At 38.5% G+C, this 22,663-nt stretch overlaps 1 protein-coding gene across 1 annotated transcript in view; it reads right to left on the bottom strand.

The window, feature by feature from the left end:
* Nucleotides 1-2,458: 2,458 nt before the first annotated feature.
* Nucleotides 2,459-22,663, bottom strand: part of LOC136862815 (uncharacterized) — a 107,304-nt gene continuing 87,099 nt past the window's right edge. The window contains exons 4-5 of the mRNA XM_067139077.2: nt 15,050-15,390; nt 2,459-2,830 (exon numbers count right to left, since the gene is read on the bottom strand). Of these exons, the coding sequence (XP_066995178.2) occupies nt 2,701-2,830; nt 15,050-15,390 (471 nt within the window). The 3' untranslated portion in view covers nt 2,459-2,700. The remainder of the gene's footprint in view (nt 2,831-15,049; nt 15,391-22,663) is intronic.

Genomic DNA, 22,663 nt, shown 5'->3' with positions numbered 1-22,663 from the left:
CGGCAACTAACCAAGTACCTTAAAAAATATGCTTTCTTTGACCCATTACAGTCAGGCTTTAAAATGGGACACAGTACGACCACTGCTCTATTGAAGGTTACAGATGATATTAGATACGCAATGAGTGAACAGAAGGTCACATTACTTACTCTTCTTGAATTTATTAGTGCATTTGACACTGTAAACATAGGTATACTGCTGTCCAAATTAAAATCCCTTCATCTAAATCAGACTGCTTTACAACTCTTTAGCTCTTACCTCACAAACCGCAGACAACGAGTCGTTATAAATAACAAGACTTCTCAATGGGCAATGAAACACACAGAAGTACCCCAAGGTTCTGGTAGTTGGATCATTGCTTTTTATTTTCTACATAAACGACATAGCATCTCGACTGAAATATTGAAATTATCATATATATGCGGATGATCTCCAAATAAATTATCACACAAAACTGGGAGATATTCGTATAGCAACTGATAGAATGAATGCTGACTTACAAAATATATCATAATACGGTTGCGTAAACTCTATATTAATAAATACCTCCAAGACAAAAGCTATTATAGTTGGACAATCGAAATTAATAAACATGACAAAGACCTTAGACATCTATTCACTCACTCTACCTAGTACCAAAATTCCGTATGAAAGTTTGTTAAATAATTTAGGTGTTGTTATAAATGAAAACCTGAATTGGAATAAATAAGTCATACGTAACTGCAACAGAGTATATGCCTCACTCCATCGTCTGAAATACCACCATAACATTTTACCGTTAAATATGAAAGTCAGGCTTATAAAAACATTAGTTCTTCCTTTATTCTATTATTGTGGTGCTATATTCATAGATGCTACGAAAGAACAAATTAGAAAGATACAAAGGACCATGAATTCCTGCTTCAGGTTTATATTTCCGTTACGCTACGACACTCGTGTCACACCTTATTACAAGCAACTTTCCCTCCTGAAATTTGAAGAACTCAGAAATCTTCATGTAGCCGTGTTTGTGTTCAGACTGCTAACTGAGCGAACTCCCCATTATCTGTCATCAAACTTTACATACCTTTCCTCTTTTCACCAGCATAATACACACTCTGTTACTACACTTGACATTCCTTCAGCAGGTCAGCTGCCTATAATCGATCATTTATTGCGACGGGAACTCGATTATGGAACTACTCCGTTCCAAATAACATTCGCAGCAGTAACTCACTAGAGTCATTCAAGTCTTCCTACAGAAAGTAGCTCTTAGATGCATAAACCAACGGTGTGAACCTTGATGTGTGAATGATGGTGTGTGTGTGTGTGTGTGTGTGTGTGTGTGTGTGTGTGTGTGTGTGTGCATAATTTAGTTAATTTTCTTTAAATTATTTTAAACTTATTTTTTATTAAATTTCATTTAGTAGTTTGACAAATAATTTATACATATTGGTATAAGTATTATGTTGCATTTATTTTGAATTTATGTTGCAAATTAGTTTACTTTAACATAAATAATATTCTCCACAATTTCTCTGTACAATGATGTGGTTAAGTGTAAGAGAGGACCATGAGTCCTAACTTCACTACTAAGGACAAATAAAATAATAATAATAATAATAATAATAATAATAATAATAATAATAATAATAATAATAATAATAATAATAATAATAATAATAATAATAATAATAATAATAATAAATGTGTAAAATGAGTATAACACTTCTTAGATCTAAGTTTAAGGTTTAATATAGTAATGGGCAAATCGACTGTAATAAGAATTACTTAATATTCATGAAACAAAACAATTTTGGATTTCAGTCAACTAATCATCTCTCCTTAGTTTTTGGTTATCCATAACTAAGGCAACAGTACTTTATTATGTTACATTGTTAAACAGAAGGAAAACGCTGCATAAAAGAAAATCTTGAAAACTATTTAGGAGACGTAACTACACTATTTGGAATGGTAAATAAATTATCTCGATAAAACATGTTCTACCATGTGGGAACGATCGCCTTCAGCTACTGATTCAGAAACATTTGTTGCCCATTACCAATATTGCGATTAGAAGGGTATTTCTGCATTATATGTTTGTATAGTGCATGGGATTTCAATCATGTCTGTTCAATTAGTCCATCGCTGTTTTAGATAGTTTCTGTAAGTGTCATAAGGGCGTATTCATTGGGGAAGATGTGGAGAATGCCCATGTTTGTGTTGATGTCTCCGTATCTCTGTTCAGTAAGATGGAAGATACAGATTCTATATTTTGTTCTGATGTGTTCCAGGTACTGTGCTTTTAAATTTCAGCTTATTCATCCAATATTAGGTAGGTAGGTTGTTACGTGATTGACCCGACCATCTGAGAATCTGTCCAATGTTGTAGAAGGAACAAGGAACTTAGCCTCAGCAAGCCAGCAGGATGAAACTCTGGTCCGGAAACTATGACAACTAAGTTATAACATTTATTTCGACAAAATATATGCTAATATATAAAACATATTAGATATACTACACATAAATAAATACGATAAATAAACAAATAACGGATAAAGATAAAATAAATTATTGAGCTTGGAATTAATAAATAAGAGACAGTCTTATCGAAGAGGTGGCAACCGTGATCATTAGACACTGTAGTACAAATGAGGGCACTGCATATTCCTAGTTGATGTCAGGATCACGACAAACCGTCCAGAAAATGACTCGGTGCTTTTATGACACCATGTACTTCTTATTCTTCCACTTGCAAGGAATGAAATTACACTTCTCCCTCCTGGACGCTGCTTTTCGGATGTGTTGAAGTTGCTTACCGAGTGCAGGCGGGAGCAATATCTCCAGAATCCTGTAAATGGGAAAACGCATTAAAACAGTGTTCCCTGCATTTCCATTTCTAGAGCAACGTAAGTGATAGATCTACATTGGAATTTGGTTAATTCGAATTAATCACGAATCCGAATTAAACAGTAACACACACCCAAAGTCTATAAGACCGGAACAGAAGTATACGTGATAAAGTCGGTGGATTATCCACCAAAGAACTTTGTTCTAGCAAGCATAATATAATGGATACATACATATACTACATCTTCATTATAGACTGTTATGCCTTTCAGTATTCAGTCTACAAGTCTCTCTGAATTTACACAATGCCACCACAATCCTCTATCTGTAACTAGCTCTGTGGCCTCAATTAATTCTGTACGTATTATCTTTAAATCGTTACAAACTGAGTCTAAACATCACCATCTTTGTCTTCCTCCATTTCTCCCACCGTCCATGACCAAGTCCATTATTCTACCTTGGTAACCTATCCTCCTTCATTCCGGTCACATGACCCCACCACCCAAGCCAGTTTCTGCGTACAGCTTCATCAGTCGAGTTTATTCCTAACTTAGCCTTTATACCCTCATTCCGAGTACCCTCCATCTATAGTTCCCACCTCTTTGTACCAGCGATCATTCTCACTATTTTCATGTCTGTTACTTCCAACTTATGAATAAGATATCCTGAGTCCACCCAGATTTCACTCTCGTACAGCAAAGTTGGTCTGAGAACACAGACCGATGTAAAGAAATGTTAGTCCGGGAGCTGACTTCCTTCTTACAGAACACTGTTGAACGCGACTGCGACTCACTGCACCAGCTTTGTTGCAAATGGATTCAGTCTCACTTACTATACTACTATCCTGGGAGACCACACATCCTAAATTGAAATGATCTACATGCTCCAGTTTTGTATTCCCAACCTCACATTCTCTTAGGTTTCTTACCTACTGACATATCATGCTCATTGTATCTATTTTTGAGTTCCAAGTTACAGGCTTGCAGGCTTTCAGCACAATCTGTCGTTAAGACCAATTCGTCAGCACAGGCCAAACTGCTTACTACATTTCCACCTAAGTGAATTCTTTCCCTGCCACATAATACCTTTCAGTATATGATCCATACTGAACCATATCGTTTTATGGTGATAGAGCTATTACTTAACGCATCAGGAACGCTGTACGGAGAATCGAAACTGGAAAGGCGCGAAAAGAAGCTTCGAGCTCGAAGGGGGGCAAAGCGAGCTAGACTGGGCGTGGCAAGATGTGTGAGCGAGCGAAGAAGCCAGTGATAAGATAGAACGACTAAAACGCTGTCTGAAGATTCACAGATACCACACTTATAAGAAGAAACGCGGCATGAATCAAGTCTGGCAAGGTATGAAAACATGACGATAATTACTCATGTGAACAAATTTCGGCAAAGTTAAAATAACAGGAAATTTTGAAGTAATTTACTGTGTGATTCGAGCTTATCCGATGTACTAAGTGTAATTGCCTTTCTAAGTATGATCTGAGTGGGATGAGCGTGGAAACCAAGCTTTATATTGCACAAAGGAGAAGTGTTCGTATCTTAGTGGTTCCCCGTCTGTGGCGTCTCTCGAGAACATAGAAAGGAGCATTCAGAGAAGATGGGGCATTGAAAGACAGACGGTGAGATAAAGTGCGTCGTGAGCTTGTAGCAATCACACAAAGCCAGTGTTAGAATATATAGTGTTGGCCAGTTTTATCATCCGTAGCCTGGAGCAATAGCAATCAGTCCTCAGATTCGTGCTACAGTTTTAAAAAAATACTTTCTACTTATGATTAGGAGCTCTACGGGACGAACTATAAGCCCGATTAGGAGACATGTTCTACAGTTTATTCAGTCCTAACCCACGATATGCTGAACTAGGAGTGACGGGAATGCGCAAACAGGCATCTTAATTCTGTGTATAAAATTGAAGTTATTGACGGTACGGGAATCTACGACAAGACCTGATTAAGCACAAGACCTTCCCACGAAACCAGCGCTCAAGCAGATGGCAGCACGATGGACCATTCCATGGAACTGAACCGAGGACCAACAGCCCAAGGCGGCGCTAGCGAAATGTTGGGTTACGTCAATGTGATCAGTCTAGGATGGAGAGGTCGCAATGTAAAGGTAAGATTGAACAGATTTTTCTTTCAGCATGAGAGGGGCAGTTCAGCTACGCATATGTTTCTTTGTAAATAAACGTTCATTATGCCTTAATGGCGATCATTTAAATATACTTGGGACTAATGCATGTGTTCTCTGTGTTATTAGCTTTGAATCAATTGTGTACGGTTAAGAGGGTATTCGGTTTAAAACAGTTGTTTTTCTATAGTCATGTAAAGTAGTGTTATTCGTATTGGGGATTAATTTATGGAAGCTTGGGGAGCTAGGGTCACTGAAAATTAAAGGACGCAGGTGCCTTCTAAGTATCGAATGGGAAGACTCTTACTGTGAATGGTAGGAGATCTAAAGAATAGGAACCACATGTTATGTTTATGTGCATGAGTCTTTTAGATATGGAGAGCAAGCAGTGAATATCAAATCCCAGCGTTGCAATAGGAAAGGTTTTCGAAACAATGCGAAACAATCACGTGATATGAACTGGAGACCGTTACATAGAGAAAAGAAATTTACTGAGGATATTCCAGATGGGCAGAGGTGAGGCCAAGCATGTAGGCCCATCCGATGTGGAATACCAGTCTGAGGAATATGATTCCAGACCAGAACGATATGTTATTATGTTTTATTGAGAGGCCAAAACCGCCCGCAATGTTTCCTAGCGAATGGATGGGTGTCGGCCCAGCTGAGGACTGCCTTGTACTGTCTGGCAGGAAGGGGACCCGTTAGCCAACCTCGGTACTCTCTCATATGCTTTCTATAGATCTACCAAACATAAACACAACAGTATATTCCTCTGGAAGTATTTTTGTGTTACATGGCGAATACTGAAAATCAGACACTGACAACCCTTTTGTGGTCTGAAACCACACTGGTTTTCATCCGGTTTGCTCTCAACCAATGCTGGCATCCTCCCTTCAAAATGCCAGTGAATACCTTGCCTCGTATACTGATCAATGAGATACCCTGATAGTTGTTGCAATACTTCCTGTTCCTTTGCTTATAGATAGGTGCAATTTCTGTTTTCGTCCAATCAAAAGGTACCTTACTAACATTGCATGCTAATCTTATTACGCTATGAAGCAATTTCATCACTGTATTCCCAATATATTTCACCATTCCAGGTCTAATTTCATCTATTCCTGCTGTTTTATAACAATTTGGTTTATTTAGCATCATTTCTACTTCCACAAACGTAATTTCAGCAACATCATTGTCATCCTCCTCATGAGTTCGGCTGCTCACAACTTCACCAGAAAGACTTCTTTGTACGTTGAGAAAATTTTAAAAATATTCCTTCCACCTGTCCAGCGATCCCCTGGTACCTTTGAGTTCACCTGCTTTACGCCAAACGCTATTAATTTCCTTTATTCCTCCCTTTCAAAGATTCTTCATTATTTACTTGAAACTTTTCCCTGCCGCATGACACAGCCTTTCCAGTTTATTACCGAAAGCTTGACATGACTTCTTGCATTCTACAATTATTTGTATCGCTCTTTTTCTTTCATCTACGTAAAATTCACTGTCTACATCAGTTCTTGTTTGGAGCTATTTCCGATGTGCTTCCCTGTTACGTTTACAAATTGACCTTACTTCGTCATTCCACCAAGATATTCGCTTTTTCCCGTCTTTACACACAGTTGTTCCTTGGCATTCCCTTGCTATTTCTACTACAGCATTCCTGTATGCCACCCATTTTCCTTCTGTATACTGAACCTGCTTTATGCCTATTGTTTGGAACTTTTCATTAATCAAATCCATATACTTCGGTCTAATTTCCTCGTCCTGGAGCTTTTCTATCTTTATTCGTATGCAGACGGATTTCAATTTCTCTATCCTTAGCCAAGAGGTACTTAGTTCACTACAGATCGGATATGTCTGCATCATCAAAAATTTCCCTGAATATCCGCACATTCATACCAGAATTCCCGAGTTCAAAGTCGGTTATGATACAGTCTATTATGGATCTGGTGCCCCTATCCTCCCATGTGTAGCGGTGAATAGCCTTATGCTTGAAGAATATATTCGTAATGGCTTATCCCATACTAGCATAGAACTCGAGGAAATGCTTCCCATTCCTATTAGCTTTCATATCCTCCCCACCCTTACCCATTACCTTTTTATAACCTTCAGTTCTGTTTCCAACGCTCGCACTGAAATCGCTCATTAGCACTAATGCTCTTGAGCCTGACTACGGTGTCAATCTTTCCTTCATAAAACTTGTTAATATCATCGTCATCTGGACTCTAACATGGTGAATACAATAATACGATTCTCGTCTTAAATTCGCCAACAGCTACGCAATGAGAATTGTAAGAAAAAATCATACTGAATAAATCAAATTATCACGCTGGTACTTGTAATTACAACAGCTAATGTTCTTTATTATACAAATCATATTTTTCAGAACTTTACTTTGTCTAGGTACTTTGGTGCTTTTTTTTTTCATTGGACATAAGTTATAAAATTCAGTGCAATATACATGTGACATGTTTTACTGAAGGTCACAAATGACTGAAATGGATGACAGGGATAACTGTTTGGCAGAAGTTAAATGCTGAACCACTCAAAATGGAAGCAACACAAAACACCAGTATAATGCAAAAAGAAACAGAATTGGTAGCAGTATTCAAAACGAGGCTGGCGTATTATTTCTGCCAGCTATAGTACTACATGATAGTTATTACTCCAAGATGGGTAGGATAGCGACTACTTGATGGTCGGAAATTTGATTAGGGTATCTTAATTTAATGTTTGGCAGTCCATTTCATCTCTCAGGTTCATGACGCCTGGTTCATAGCTGGTTACACCAAACCGGATGTAAGAGACCAAGTGCTCACCTATTAGCCCGTTTTTATATATTATTTGTTAATTGCATGCTTGAAAATTTTGATTCACAGAGAGACGTAGAGCAATGTAGCGCGTTCATTTTCAGAGCTGCATTGTTCAATTCTGTGTATTTGTTGCTGGGCACAACAGAACAAAACCTGTCTTCATTTTCTGTCCAATGGCACTTTCCCAGACAAGCCGTATTGTAGATTAATTATTTCGAGTTAATTTCTTTTCAGTGGTGCGGCACGTTTCTTTTTCAGGTTAAGAGACAAATATGGATTTGCAATGAGCAGAGCAAGAGGATCGATATCTCTGAAGTCCGGGAACCAGATTTCGAATTCATCTGTAACTTTTAATAACATTGCTACGTGTCTGCTTTCTCCTATTTGACATTCTCTTATCATGTTTCCAATAAGGGAAATATTTGAGCTCACCTGGCTTCATACTCTTTTTCCACAGTTGAAGTTATGTGTCCAATATTTCTCCTGGCTTTATCCCAATTACTTGGGAATCAGTACTGTGCGTGGGTTTAGCCCAATTTAAGGGCGGATGCCTTCTCCGACGCCAATCCTATGTGGAGGTATGGATTCATTATTGCGTGCTTCTGAGGCGATCAGTAGTGTAATGTGTTGTGTGTAAATGGAGATGTGCAGGGTTCGGATAATTATGCATTTGTATATTTGTAGCAGTGTTATCTTAACAGTGCATATTTTGGATTTTTCCTCCTGTTAGGGCATATTTCAAAAGTATTTTTCGTCTTGAGTGTGCACATCAGCTTCTACAGGACACTACTGGAAAATTTTACATGTATTTGAGAAAACTGAAGTGTTAAGCTGTGCTGATTATTCTTGAGTAGGCTGTTTGACAGGTCGGCAGCGTGTTTAAATTTAGCAACACCAGCTCTAAAACCGGTCATGTCTTTGTCTACCTACAATGCAATGAAGTGGGTAGTGATTCTCGGAATTTCCCTTAGAGCAGGGCTGTCCTTTCGTCATTTCGTAAATAATTACCTTTCATGCACAATTAGTTTGTCAGTTTTACTTTGGTTGAGTTGAAACAGGTTGCGGTTCAATAAAAAAAATTAATTTCATTGAACCACAACCTGTTAGTACATGAAATAGTTGTATTCTTGCTACTTAATTTATAATGCCTAAGGAAAAGAGAACTGTTAGTGAAGCACTGAAAAAGCATGTACAGGAGTTTCAAGACTTTTCAACTGACAGAAGTGTAATTTTTTGTAAATACCATAGCACAGTCGTAAACGCAACTAAAGAATATAAATTCAACATCTTCAAACAACGAAACACAGCAAATAGAAATAGGTAAACTTGCAAAAAACCAGCCCCTTGTAACGACTGCTTTAGTTAAACCTGGACCAACCCGAAGTAAATCCAATGAAGATCTGTGTAAAGCATTTGTCTCGGCTAAGCTAAACAATAAGAACTTAGTTCAGTTTCTGCAGGAGTATACGGAACAACCAATCCCAGATGAATCAACAAGTAGGACGAATTGTGTTCCTGAACTTTATAAGGTATTTTTAGGTAAATTAAGGGAAAAAGCTGATGGAAAATATATTTGGGTTTCACTAGACGAAACAACGGATGTGGATCAAATATATGTAGCTAACTTCGTGTTTGGAATTTTAGGAGAGGAAGAAGAGGTAGAGGGACAAACCATATCTACTAAATATGGCTGTATTTCCTCAACAGTTGCTGAAGTTTTCAAGGATGCACTTTCTTGTTTGTGGCCGTCATGCATTCTTTATGATCATGCTCTCGCGGCCTGCACTGATGTTGCACCTTACATGTGTAAAGCCACGGGATGTCTTGGGATATTATATCCCAAGATGATAAACGTTACATATGTACCACATGGACTTCATCGAATCGCTGAAGCAGTCCGGGCTTCCTTTCCTGAAGTAAACGCGTTGATCTCTACAGTGAGAGGAGTGTTCTTGCAGGCTCCAAGTCGCAAGAAATTCTTTTTGGATGCAGTTGATGATGTGCCGCTCCCATCTTCACCAGTACATACAAGATGGGGAACGTGGCTCGAAGCTGCTGTTTAATATGCCTATTATTTTAGGCAGTAAAAAAAGGTGGTTGAAGACCTCGCTTCTGAAGAAGCTGCTTCTATTAAAGAAGCTCAAGAAGTCTTGAGCAAAGATGGTGTTCCAGTTTGCATTTCATACCTTCAGGAATCAAGAAATTGCAAGAAAAAGGACTGCCCCTTCACATTAGTATTGGAATTGTTGAAGAAGTCGAACGATCCCTAATGAACCTACTAATCAGGTTTTATCGGAAAAATTGCAGAGTGTAGTGCTTAAAAACTCCGGTCTCCTCAAACTCAAAATTATTTCTGGAGCTATCCAAGGCAAAGGCAAATTTGACAGTGCATCGATTCTAGAATTATCTGATTTCGTCAAGTAAGAGTGTGCTCCAATTATGGCATGTGATGTGGAGAGAGTGTTTTCGGAGTGCGATGTTATTATAACCGAAAATAGGTGCAAATTTGTGTTTCAAAACCTATTATATCATGCAGTGATTAAGTGTAATCAGGATGTTTGAATTTCGCTGATAAACTGCAGAATTTTATTGTACTACGGTATGTAATTCATTTTTATTTTGGCGAAGTTTAAAGCGTAACATTAATTTCTCATAATATACACCGCTAATTGATATCAGACACGTGTTTGTTTTTAATGCACATTTCAGACTGTTCAGTGTACATCTTGACACTTTTTACTGTATATTTGAATGCACATTTTGGAATTTTTAAGTGCATAATTATCCGAAGCCTGGCAGATGTGTATTAAGGTGGACACAAACATCCAGTCCACGAACTAGAAGATTAAACTAGACGTGGTTTAAAACCCCGGTCTGGCCAGGAATAGAACCCCAAGCCCCCTGAACCGAAGACCACTACTCTGACTACTTAGGTAAGAAGCCGGACAGTTGAAGTTATGCACTAAATAAATTTATCACCGAAATCATTTGTGGAATGTTGTTTTTCTTGCTCTGAAGTTACAAATATCACTCGCTGAGATTTTCAGTAACATCAAGAATACTAGTCAGAGGGAATCTTCTAAAATAGAGTACAGTAGTCATCACCACTTTAGGAAAAAGACCACAACTGGCAGTTCACAGAAGTGACGGGGAGGCCTTGTTGGTGAACAACGCAATAGCAAGAGATAAAATATGGAAATATTTCATTATTCCGGATAAGTGAAATGAAACTGGTAAGTCATATTCTGGAAGCAAAAGCCCCATCAGGTGTTATATCAACTAATTTTTGTGTTGGGAATTGGGATCTTGTTGAAGTTAAGGTAGTCTTTCACAAATATATCGTCGCTGCCGGGACAAAACCTCTTATGTGAAACATTTTAGCTTATAACTTTGGCCGGTAAGATTCTGTCGTCTAAGGTACAATATTGTGTGAATATAGTCAAGGCATTCTCACTCTTCATAATGTATGTGCTGCGAGTCAGTATATCTCCAAAAACATTATCACATAGGAGGTTTTGTCCCGGCAACGACGATATGCCCTCGCCTCGTGCTCGGTCGTTAAGAGGCAATTTTAATTGGCTCTTCCTTCACTCTGAAGTCATTGAAAACTATTCGGACAAACAATGGCTAACTGGGCTATGTCCCTGATAATAAGTTGTAGACCAACAAGACTGAGAAATAAGCAGAATGTTCCAAATCTTTCTTCAAAAGACAAGTGACGTTTCCTGATTTATTTCAACACGTCTAGTAACTTTTCAGGCTGTGAGTTGAAAATAATTTTTGGAATATTTATTCTGAACATGATCAAATAAGGAGGCAGCAGCTTGTAAATATATGATTTAATATACGCTCCATCTTTGAAAGTTATTTTCGTTTTTTTCAACAAACTACAGTGAGTCGAAATGAAACTCATACAGTAGAGGAAAGCTTATTCATTTGGATTTAACAAAAAATAACCATTCCTTTATTTTGGTCTTGGTTGTGGTTCAACAAACACGCACTTCTCTACTAAGGTACAAAGTAAATCAACTCCTATTTCTTATGCTTACAAATAAAATTAATGCATTATTCTTAAACATGCATGAAAGAGGTCAAAGAGAAACTCATACACCTACAAGTAGTTCCTGATTGACCTCTAATAACACAATGCTTTTAACAGTTAATACTTTGTAGGATACCTTTTGGCACTTTTCACAGCTCTTAAACAGTTAGGCATAAATTCTACCAACTTTTAGGAATAAGATAGATCTATTTTCTTCCATTCTTCACTTAAAGCCATTTTCACATCATCTTTGTTCCAAATCTGGTGTTTTCTTATCGCTACTTCAAAGTAATGCCATTTATTTTCTATCACATTAAGGCTGGTGACTGCTGAAGTGTCTCGAGTACTTTTGGGCAATTATACAGCAGCCACATCCGTACTTTATGAGCTTTGTGCTTCGGGTCGTTTTCTTGGTAATACTTAAATCGATGAAATATTCCAAGGTTTTGAGCACTAGCTCGTAACTGCTCTTTCAGCATATTTAGATGCACATGTTGATCCATGGTCCCATAAATAAAAGTCAACTCTCCTGGTCCAATAGCTTACATGTTCTCCCAAACAGTTACACTACCTCCACCATGTTTGACACTTGGACGTAGATTGCTAGATTTCAACTCCTCATTTGGCTTCCTCCAGACGTTAACTGTTCCATCTGATCCGAAGAGATTGTATTTGCTTTCATCCGCAAAAATAACGGTCTTCCGGAAGTCAAAATCTTTTTCTATATACTCCTTAACGAAGCTCAACCTTTTCTTCCCATTAATTTTGCTAACCAATTATTTTCCCTACCTATTCGTTCATGCCCGTTACTTTTCCTTAGGATAAATTGAATATTTTCTGGATGTGATCTATTGTTGGTATGTTCCTCAGCCATCACAGCCAGTTTCGGAGCACTAATAGCTGGATTTTTCTTCACTTGTCTTACTATCCACCGTCCCTCCCTGAGGTTGAAAATTTGTCTCCTACTCACTTTGTCTTTATTTTCAATGCTGCGTGTACTTTTATATCTATTTATAACGCACTGTACAGTTGCATGACTCCTGTTTACAGGTTTGCCAACTTCTCGGAGTGATTTTCCTCTCTTATGGTGAAAAATCGTCAGTTCTCTTCTTTCGAAGACTGTCCTCTTTGACGCCCCATGACAGCACCGGAACTTGTCTGTATTTTACAATTCTCTACAACAAACTGAATGTCGTGTCGAAACACGAACATACAGCATTTGTACTGCCCTCGTATCTGCCCATGTAGGACTGTATGAGTTTCATTTGGACGTGCCCCAGCAACATATAGACAAAGAATCTGTTATAGCTTGCTAAGTTAAGGAATACGCTAACTAGCCTGTGGTGACTTAATAATTCAAGACATACCTTTATTGTTCCACACATAAAATGCGAACATAAATTATTGTCCACATTGCTATTCATAAACACATACTAGTTACAGTAGTGTATGAGTTTCACTTTGACTCACTGTATGACTGTTGAAGACAGGCTTACATGCTAGTAAGTCTATAGATTACGTTGAACAACAATATAATTTAATATTGTAAAGTAAATGAATAAGGGACACTTCATTTCCTAAAAGCAAGACCAAACTTACTTTTCCGTCCTATAAATGAATATTTTTCCCCAATTTTTTCTCTTGAATTCCAAGTTTATCTTCAAAAGCTCCGCTCAAGTTTATTCGTCTACTAAAGTCATTCCACGCCATCTCTCCACTGACAGATCGGAACGTACCACTTAGTCGACAATCTCGCCTCCTTACTCCAAAGTCTTCCTAACTCAAAGTTTGCAGCATTTTCGTAACATATTCTCCTTTGTGGAAATCACGCAGAACAGATCATGCTGCTTTCCTTTGGATCTTGTCCAGTTCTTGTATCATCTAGTCCTGGTGAGGGGTCCCATACACTGGAACCGTACCAGTACTCTAACTGTGGTCTTATCAGAGACTTACACGCCGTCTCCTTTACATCCTTTCCACAACCCATTAATACTTTCATAACCTTGTGATGAGTAACCTTTATTTACAAGCTCGTTAATATGATTACCCCAATGTAGATAATTCCTTATATTAACACCCATGTACTTACAGTGATCGCCATGACGTACTATCGCCCTGTCAACACTGAGGAGACTTTTCCCTTAGTGAAACTTACAACGTAACTTTTCATCCCGTTCACCATCATACCACTTTCCGCTCTCCATCTCATAATGTTGTCTAGGTCCTCCTGCAGTCGCTCACAATCCTGTAACTAATGTATAACTCTATACAGTATAACATTATCTGCAAATAGCCTTATCTGCTATTCCACTTCTTTATGCATATCATTTATCTGTATAAGAAAACATAAATGTCCAATAATACTGTCCTAAGGGATCACCTTCTTAATCATTACAGGTTCAGACGGCACTTCACCTACTCCAATTCTCTGAGTTCTATGTACTATCAATCTTTTTTCTAGTAAAATGGCTCACATTTTTATCATTTATCTCCCATGATCTGCCCTATCAAAAGCCTCATAGCGATACAGTCCATTTGACCTCATGAATCTAATATCTGCCATATCTTGCTGGAATCCTACAAGGTGAGCCTCGCGGGAACAACCTTTCCTAAACCCGAACTGAGTTCTATCAAACTAGTTAGTAATTTCGCAAACGTGTCTAATATAATCAGAAAGAATGCTTTCCCAGAGCTTATAAACAACACATGTCAAGCTGACTGGCCTATAATTATCCGCTTCATGTTTTTCTTGTACAATGGGGCTACTGACCAAGCAACAACAACAACGTACTGATATAAATAGAAAAATAAGGAGATCTAGCGAGATGTACCGTACTCTTAAGAGATATTCTCTAAAATACTTCGCATTCAGAGAGCTGTTATGAGCGTTCTGGAATGGCGTTCCATTATCGGTACAGCCAATTCTATCTTGGTTACAACATTAAGAACAAATAACACGATAGTGCAGCTGTAAGCCTGCATTCAGGCGATAACCATCGTCAGGAGCCCTGAAGAATGCCTTCCATGCTTAATTAAAATCACGGCTATTAACTTCCATCTTACCTACACAGATTAATCGAAAACCGGCGTGAGTTAATGTGATGAAACACATAGCTAAGATGAACAATTTCTAGGGTATGCATTCAAAAATAACTTAGAATAAGCGTTCTTGTAAATATTCTAGGCAAACCGCGGTCTTATTAACCCCGAAAGTGAAGTGAGAACTTTACCTGATGGGTCTGTCATCCAGCTTCATCCTTCTAACAGCACGACCAACTTCACAGGATATCCTTTCGCTGCAATCTTTTCCATCTATTGCCTCAAAAATGAGTTTCGTAAAACTCATTACTTCATCTGGAGCGTTCTTTAGGGCCGATATTCCTCGAGACCGAAGAGATCCAAACTTGGGGAAGAAGAGTATAGACACAATGAACATTACAGCCATTCCTATGAAGCCAGCCATCGCCATGAAGAGTGGCTCCACGGCTTTCTCCTCGTTCTCCATCACCATCATCGCAGTCGGGTCCATTTTCATGTCTTCCGGTTTCTTGTCAGCCTCTTCTTTGGTGTGCTGATACAGAGAGATACAACATTGAATTAGACACAGCAAATGCAAGAGAAAAACTTTACCTTACAGACCTACTTCAGTGGATATAAAATTGTCTCTTTAGCTCAATGAACAGCAATCTTAATGAGAAAGTAATCATTAGAAGTCAAATAATGAAATACAGATTAATAGCAGCTAGAGTTCAGAGTAAAAGCAACCTAGCTTGAAGTCCTACGTGACTGTAAATCTTTGATAACAAGAAAATGGGAGCTACAGTCTTAAATGAAATCCAAACTACAGGGACGTGACTTTCCACTTTGAAAATCTCAATGTATTGACCAGGATTCGAACAGCAGCCGGCTTGGTTGATGATTATAGTGAGATATGATCCCTTAACAGAGCTGGATTCCGATCTCAAACGAAAAGGGAGAATGTCATATTGCCGAAAAATTTTCTGCAGGAGTATTTGAACAAAATATTAGGTATAAGTTTTATATGTAAGTGGATATTATTCGATAAACCACCGTAAATTTTACTGAAATTTCATAATACCTTTATGATTCGTAACTTTTAGGAGCAAAGGAACTGCAGTTTGTTCGACAAATTATACACGTAATCGTGTATTTTTCGTATATTCTAAGACGTGTACCATCTCGTCATATTTCAATAAAATACACATTCATAGCTAATTTCATGACTTTGTATCATCTTTATATTTTGAACAAAATGTATTATGTATTCATATTCTCAGATAAAGCATATATGCTTCCTGCAGATATTATCCAACGTTTTTAAGTGTTCTTACATTGTACTGTTAGGAGGTACAGAGGGTGAGGTCTGCCACTTAATGATGTTACTGGTCTTACGTCCCACTAACTGCTTTGAAAGGTTTTCGGAGATGTCACTTTGTTGTTGTTCATCATCCAGTAAATAGTTCAAAGCAAGCACGCTTGCGCGGCCAACAATGTCGTGCAGTAATAGGCTAGAAGGCGTCCAAATCCTTGGCTGAATGGTCAACGTTGATGTCCTCGGTCCTGGATTCAAATACTGGCTGCGTCAGGGATTTTAGTCTATTCTGATTAATTCATCTGACACGGGGACTGGGATGAACTTAACAGTATATATTTGTTCATTTACACATAAAACATTGCACAACAGTCAGCACATTCCTCCAGATACGGACAAGAGTCAGGAAGTGCATCCAGCTGTGAAAACAAGGCAAAGGCCACATGTACGACACTGTTTTCTCCCGCGGCCCCACCAAACTAAACCAAACCAAACCAAACGCATGGCGCAACAGCCCCGAAGGGTCTTGGCCTACCAAGCAACCGTTGCTCAACCCGAAGATCTGCAGATTATGAGCTCTCGTGTGGTCGGCACGATAAATCCGCTCGGTATTCTAGACCGAGGCCGCTATCTCATCGTCAGATAGCTCCTCAGTTGAGAAGCTTACTTCCAAAAGTACCAAATCCAAAAGTAAAGTTTTTGCAGGAGATAGGAAAACCGCTCAGAGTGTAAAATTTCAACTGAAGATCCATTTGAGCACTTTATTAGGTTCAGATAAAATTACTGCATTAAATATTTTGTCGTAGGGGTCTTTGGAAGATGTTTGTGATTTTTTAAACAAAAATTAGTGTAAGGAATAAGCAATTTACTAGCATTAAGGTGATTACGTGATTGGACTTATTATAAAGTTTTAACATTTAAAACTTAAAAGTACAAATTATTCCTGTTAATACTGTTGCAGTTTAAGGAATGTTCACGAAAAGGGGGTGGGGTTGGTGCTTTTTGACACTGAAACTCTAAATACTTCCATCTGAAAGAAAGATATTTCATTGCAGTCATCAGAAAACGGACTATATTTAGACATACAATGATCAAAATTTAGTTATTTACTGTGAACGCACAGATTACTTAAATAGCAAACAAAATCATCGAACACAACAATCTAAATTAAACAAGTGTTGTGGTCATGGCTCCTCATTGGCTGCATGGATACGTTATGTGTTGGTAAATTCACTCTGTGGGATTTGGTAATTATTGGCGTCAAACGTGATTTTCAATACCCTGTTTGACATGGATTTGGGTCGTTTTGACGATATCTTTTTCTTTCATATTACGGGGCTTCCTAATAACGTACGCTTTCGATCATCACCTCAATTGTGATTTTTTGGGGATTTAGTATATTTTGGAAATAAGCTTCTCACTTGTAATCACGCAGGCTGAGTGGACCACGAACCAGCCCTCAGATCCAGGTACAATCCTTGACCTGGTTGGGAATCGAACCCGAGTCCTCCAGGTAAGGAGTAGGCACGATAGCCCTACACCAAGGTGTGGGAAATGTGACAGAAGTATAAGAATAAGAAGAATACGTTAGAGAGACTCAGTGGCTCAGACGGCAGCGCGTCGGCCTCTCACCGCTGGATACCGTGGTTCAAATCCCGGTCACTCCATATGAGATTTGTGCTGGACAAAGCGGAGGCGGGACAGGTTTTTCTCCGGGTACTCCGGTTTTCCCTGTCATCTTTCATTCCAGCAACACTCTCCAATCTCATTTCATAGCATCTATCATTCATTAATAAATCACTTTGGAAGTGGCGACCCCATCGTACTAATAGCCTATATCTGCTTCATTCATTCCATCCCTGACCCGGTCAATGACTGGAAAACAGGTTGTAGGTTTTCATTTTCAAGAATACGTTAGAATGGAAAAGAATATAAAGTTCTTCTTGCCTGCTCTACGACAGATCGCACCAGATTGTCTATGCAGGTCATCTTTACCTACACACACCGACGTGGGTTCGCGGGTGCAAAGTGTGTGGCACCGACCTTCCTGACGCCAACCCTGTGTAGAGGGATGTATCCAGTTCCCATGTGTAGCTGCGGTGTTGACGGTGGAGCGTGTGTGTAAATGAAGAGGTCTATCATGTCCCCGAGGCAGAGGAATTAACCAGAGGTGGTTAAAATCCCTAGTCGGGGCCGATGACCTTAGATGTTAGGCCCCTTTAAACAACAAGCATCATCATCATCATCAATCTCTAGTCCGTCACGGAATTGAACGCGCGGCTTCCTGAATCGAAGGCCGCCAAACTGACCATAGAGCCAAGGATACAAATGTCTACGTATGCATGACATAGCGAAATAATTGCCGTGCTGGAAAGGCGTTAGACATTCGCTTGCATGCTAGCTTATATCACTGATGACCCATTCCGGCTCCATTGCCAAATGTTTATAGAGTGCTGGCCTTTGGTCACAGGGGTCCCGGGTATGATTCCCGTCAGGGTCGGAAATTTGAACCATAATTGGTTAATACCCTGTCGTCCTCGTCATCATTTCATCCTCATCACGACGTGCAGGTTGCCTATGGGAGTCAATTCATAAGACCTGCACCTGGCAAGCCGAACTTGTCCTCGGACACTCCCGGCACTAAAAGCCATACGCCATTTCATTACGGATGACCCAAATATTTTCCGTGGAATACGAAATATCTGGACGTGACTTTCAAAAACCTCACTTGCATTGGTCGGGATTCGATTCCCATATGCCTTGGTTAGAAGTCTCACACAGCCATCACATCCGCTATAAATAGTTCATTATTAACTGGTTTTAGATAGAGTAGAGAGATTCACCATTTCATTTATATTAACCTAGTTCGTCATCATCATCATCATCTTCCTTCCAAGTATTGGGCCATGTGACCCGTTACGGTCTTGCATTTTACTTTTTGCAAGACTTGAAAGCAATCAAATGTCCTTCCGACGGGTTGCTAGCCTGCCTGCTAGCTGCCACCTCTCAGCTAATGGACTAGCTGAAATCACAGCATTTCCTCCATAATGGATGTAACGGTTATACCGCCGTGACTCTGTCAACAGGGATGGGAACAGGTTTTTTCATCTCGGGAAGGTGAGGTTGGCCTTTGGGCAGGAGAGGTTATGTCATAATCATCATCATCATCCTTCCAAGTACTGGGCCATGTGGCCTGTTACGGTCTTGCATTTTCTTTCCATCGCTTCATTGGACGTCCTATAGATCTCTGTCCTCTTGGTTGATAGCGTAGGATCACCTTTGGTAGTCTTCCAGATTCCATCCTTTGAACATGACGTTTCCAGTTTTCTTGGTAATCATAGATGTAATTGATTACTGATTTCACATTCAGTCCCTTAAGCACATCTTCATTTATCATACGATCCCATTTCGTATAGCCTGCTGTTCTGCGCATGAATGTCATTTCAGGTGCTGTAATTCTGGAAATGTCTTGAGTTCTTATTGTCCATGCCTCACTGCCGTAGCAAAGCGTTGGTCTGGCTAAAGAGTTATAAAGACGTAAGCGAGTGTGTTTTTGGACAAGAGATGGCTTCATGATATGATTTATGATTCCTGTTGTTCTGGTAAATTTGGTTATTTTTGCAGAGATATCAATTTCCCCTTGGTAAGATAAATTGTATCCCAGATAATTGAATTCGTTGACTCTTTCCAAAATTTTATTATCTAAATAGATTTTACTCGGGATAGGGTCCTTCCCCTTAAAGGCCATTATTTTGCTCTTTTGTGGTGAAATGATCATGTCGAATTTTGAAGAGACTTTCTGGAGATTAAATACTGACCACTGGAGATCATTTTCTGATGATGCTACCAATGCAACATCATCAGCAAAGAGTATGGCATCTAGATGTGTGAGATATCTGCTGACTGGGATTGATCCATGCCTTTCATGCCTCCATTCCTGTATTATGTTGTTCATATAGATTATGAACAACAAAGGAGAAAGTCCACAACCTTGTCTCACACCTCTATTGATCGGTTTCCATTCAGTCTGATGATTACCTAACTTTATTGCAATAAGGTTGTCACTGTACATGTTGTATATGTTATCTATTAACTGTTGTTGGACATTATCTTCTGCTAAGATATTAAGAAGTCTGTTCCTATTAACTAGGTCAAAGGCTTTCTTAAAATCAACAAATGCTATGTGAGTTTCCAAGTTAAATTCCCTGCGTTTTTCGAATAAGATTTTCAAGGTAAAGTAAGCATCAGCACATGAGCGTCCCTTTCGAAATCCATGTTGTTCATTTCCAATCACATTTTCATAATACCTGAATAATTTTTCTCTGACAATATTTGAGTAAATTTTGTAACCTGAGTTGAGTATACTTATCCCTCTGTAATTTCCACAATCTTTCACACTGTCCTTCTTATGAAGAGGAATAACTATAGCTTTTTGCCAATTCTCTGGTGGTCTGTTGCCATTCCAAATTAAACTGATGAATTTGAGAAATCTTTGCTTGAAGATGTCACTGGAATACTTGAATAATTCTGCATTTATTGAATCTTCTGCAGATGCTTTTCCATTTCTATGTTTTCTGAGTATTAGCTCCAGTTCTTCGAGTGTAATGGTTTCCGAAGACTTGTTAAGAGATGTTGGCAGAAGAAATGGCTCAATATTTGAACCTCTCCAAAGGTTCCAAAAATAAATGAGCCACTCCGTTAGAGGTATTGCATTAATGCGTATGTCTTCTTTTACATCATTATTTACTTTCTTGAGTATTTTATAGGTCTGTGGTTGTGGTCTTGTTATATCAGTCTCCAGTTGTGAAACAAAGTTTTCCCAACTCTTTCTGTGCTTTTTCCGCACTTCCCTTTTTGCTATTGCTCTCTTGTGGTGATACTCTATTTTATGTTCTAATTTGCCAGTTGACAAAAAAATTTTATAAGCATTTCTTTTGTCTGAAATAACCTTTTCAATCTCTTCATCCCAGATTCTTAAACCCTTTTTCCTCTGCCATTGTTTCTTAACTCCCAAACTCTCAAAAGCAGACTGCTTTAAAATTGAACACAAATTAGACCACTCCATTTCCACATTGTCACTAACTGGTGTCATCTGTGTAAGTTCGTTAAGTCTGTTCTGGTACAGCCATTTTATACTGGGGTCTCTTAATAGGTTAACCTTATAAGAAGTTTTAATTTCTTGTGTTGTTTGTGTGTTTCTTTTATACCATCTAGGCCTCAGACGAATAGGTGCTACTAATAGATAGTGATCAGTTTCCAATTCAGGGCCTCGATAGACTCTTGTATCCAAGACTAAATCTGCCAATTTACCATTACAAATTATATAATCTATAACCGATTTCTGATTTCGTGCAGACCACGTATACTTGTCGGTGTCCTTGTGTGGGAACATTGTGTTCATCATCTTTAACTGATTGAAGACAGTGAAATCTATTAATTTCGTTCCATTGTTATTACGGGTTGTTTCTCCGTGGATTCCGATGTGATTCTGAATTTTCTCATTACCAACTCTGGCATTGAAGTCTCCCAGTAGTAGTAACATATCTTGTTTGTTAATTTTATAGACTATCTTTTGCAGATCATTATAGAACCCATCACTTTCGTTTGAATTGCCCTCCACTGGAGCGTATGCCCCTATAACTGTAAGATAACCCCTGAATAGTTTTAGTCTTAATTGGATAATCCTTTCATTCCAAAAAGTGTAGTTATCAATTGTTGATCTTAATCTTTTGGGTACCATGAGCAGTACACCCGCCTGTGCTCTAGTATCTCTGTCAACCCCACTGTAAAACTGTAAATAATTTACTGTCTCTTTTGATCCCTGAAGCTTTCTTTTTGTTTCTGAAATTGCTGCAATTAAAATGTCTTTTTTTTGCGAGAATGTCGTCCAGCTGGTCGTCTTTGTGTGAGATACCTTGTACATTCCAGGTAGCACATCTAAAAGTATTTTTCTTCTTCCAATCTTTGTCCATTTCACTGTCCTTTTCAATGCCAGGAGAGGTTATGTATTCCACATAAAGTTAATTTTAGATAATATACAGAACAATAACAAATAGGTTAATATGCCAAGTTCTTCATGATATAGATAAAATACATATAAAGTGTATAAAATATCATAAATTTAAAATATTCACCGTATAAGGAAACTTCAATCTTCAAAGAATAAGTTAGTGTTAAGGATAAGTCATTCCAATATGTACAGTCATAGCAGTCTTTCACTGGCAGTGACAAGAAGCAGATTGTCTATAAAATGGACTAGTATTTCCAGTAAGTTTGACGAAGAGTCTATTTATTAAGAGTAGGTCTGCTTCAGACACTTTTAGTTACACGAGGCTGCTGAGCACAAAAGATTTCTCAATGAGTAACAAAATCAACAAACTCTGTTGTGACAATTGCTGATCTGATTGGCTAAACAACGAGATTGTTAGGAAATTATTCTTCTCCGTGCCTTAGAGAGACAAATGCATCTCTATTTCTCCACAGAGTTCCTCACTGAGTTGGTGTATATTGA

Source organism: Anabrus simplex, chromosome 2, assembly GCF_040414725.1.
Source record: "Anabrus simplex isolate iqAnaSimp1 chromosome 2, ASM4041472v1, whole genome shotgun sequence".
Taxonomy (NCBI): Eukaryota; Metazoa; Arthropoda; class Insecta; order Orthoptera; family Tettigoniidae; genus Anabrus; species Anabrus simplex.
Note: the sequence above shows the minus strand (reverse complement) of the source record. Positions and strands in the feature narration are given on the sequence as shown.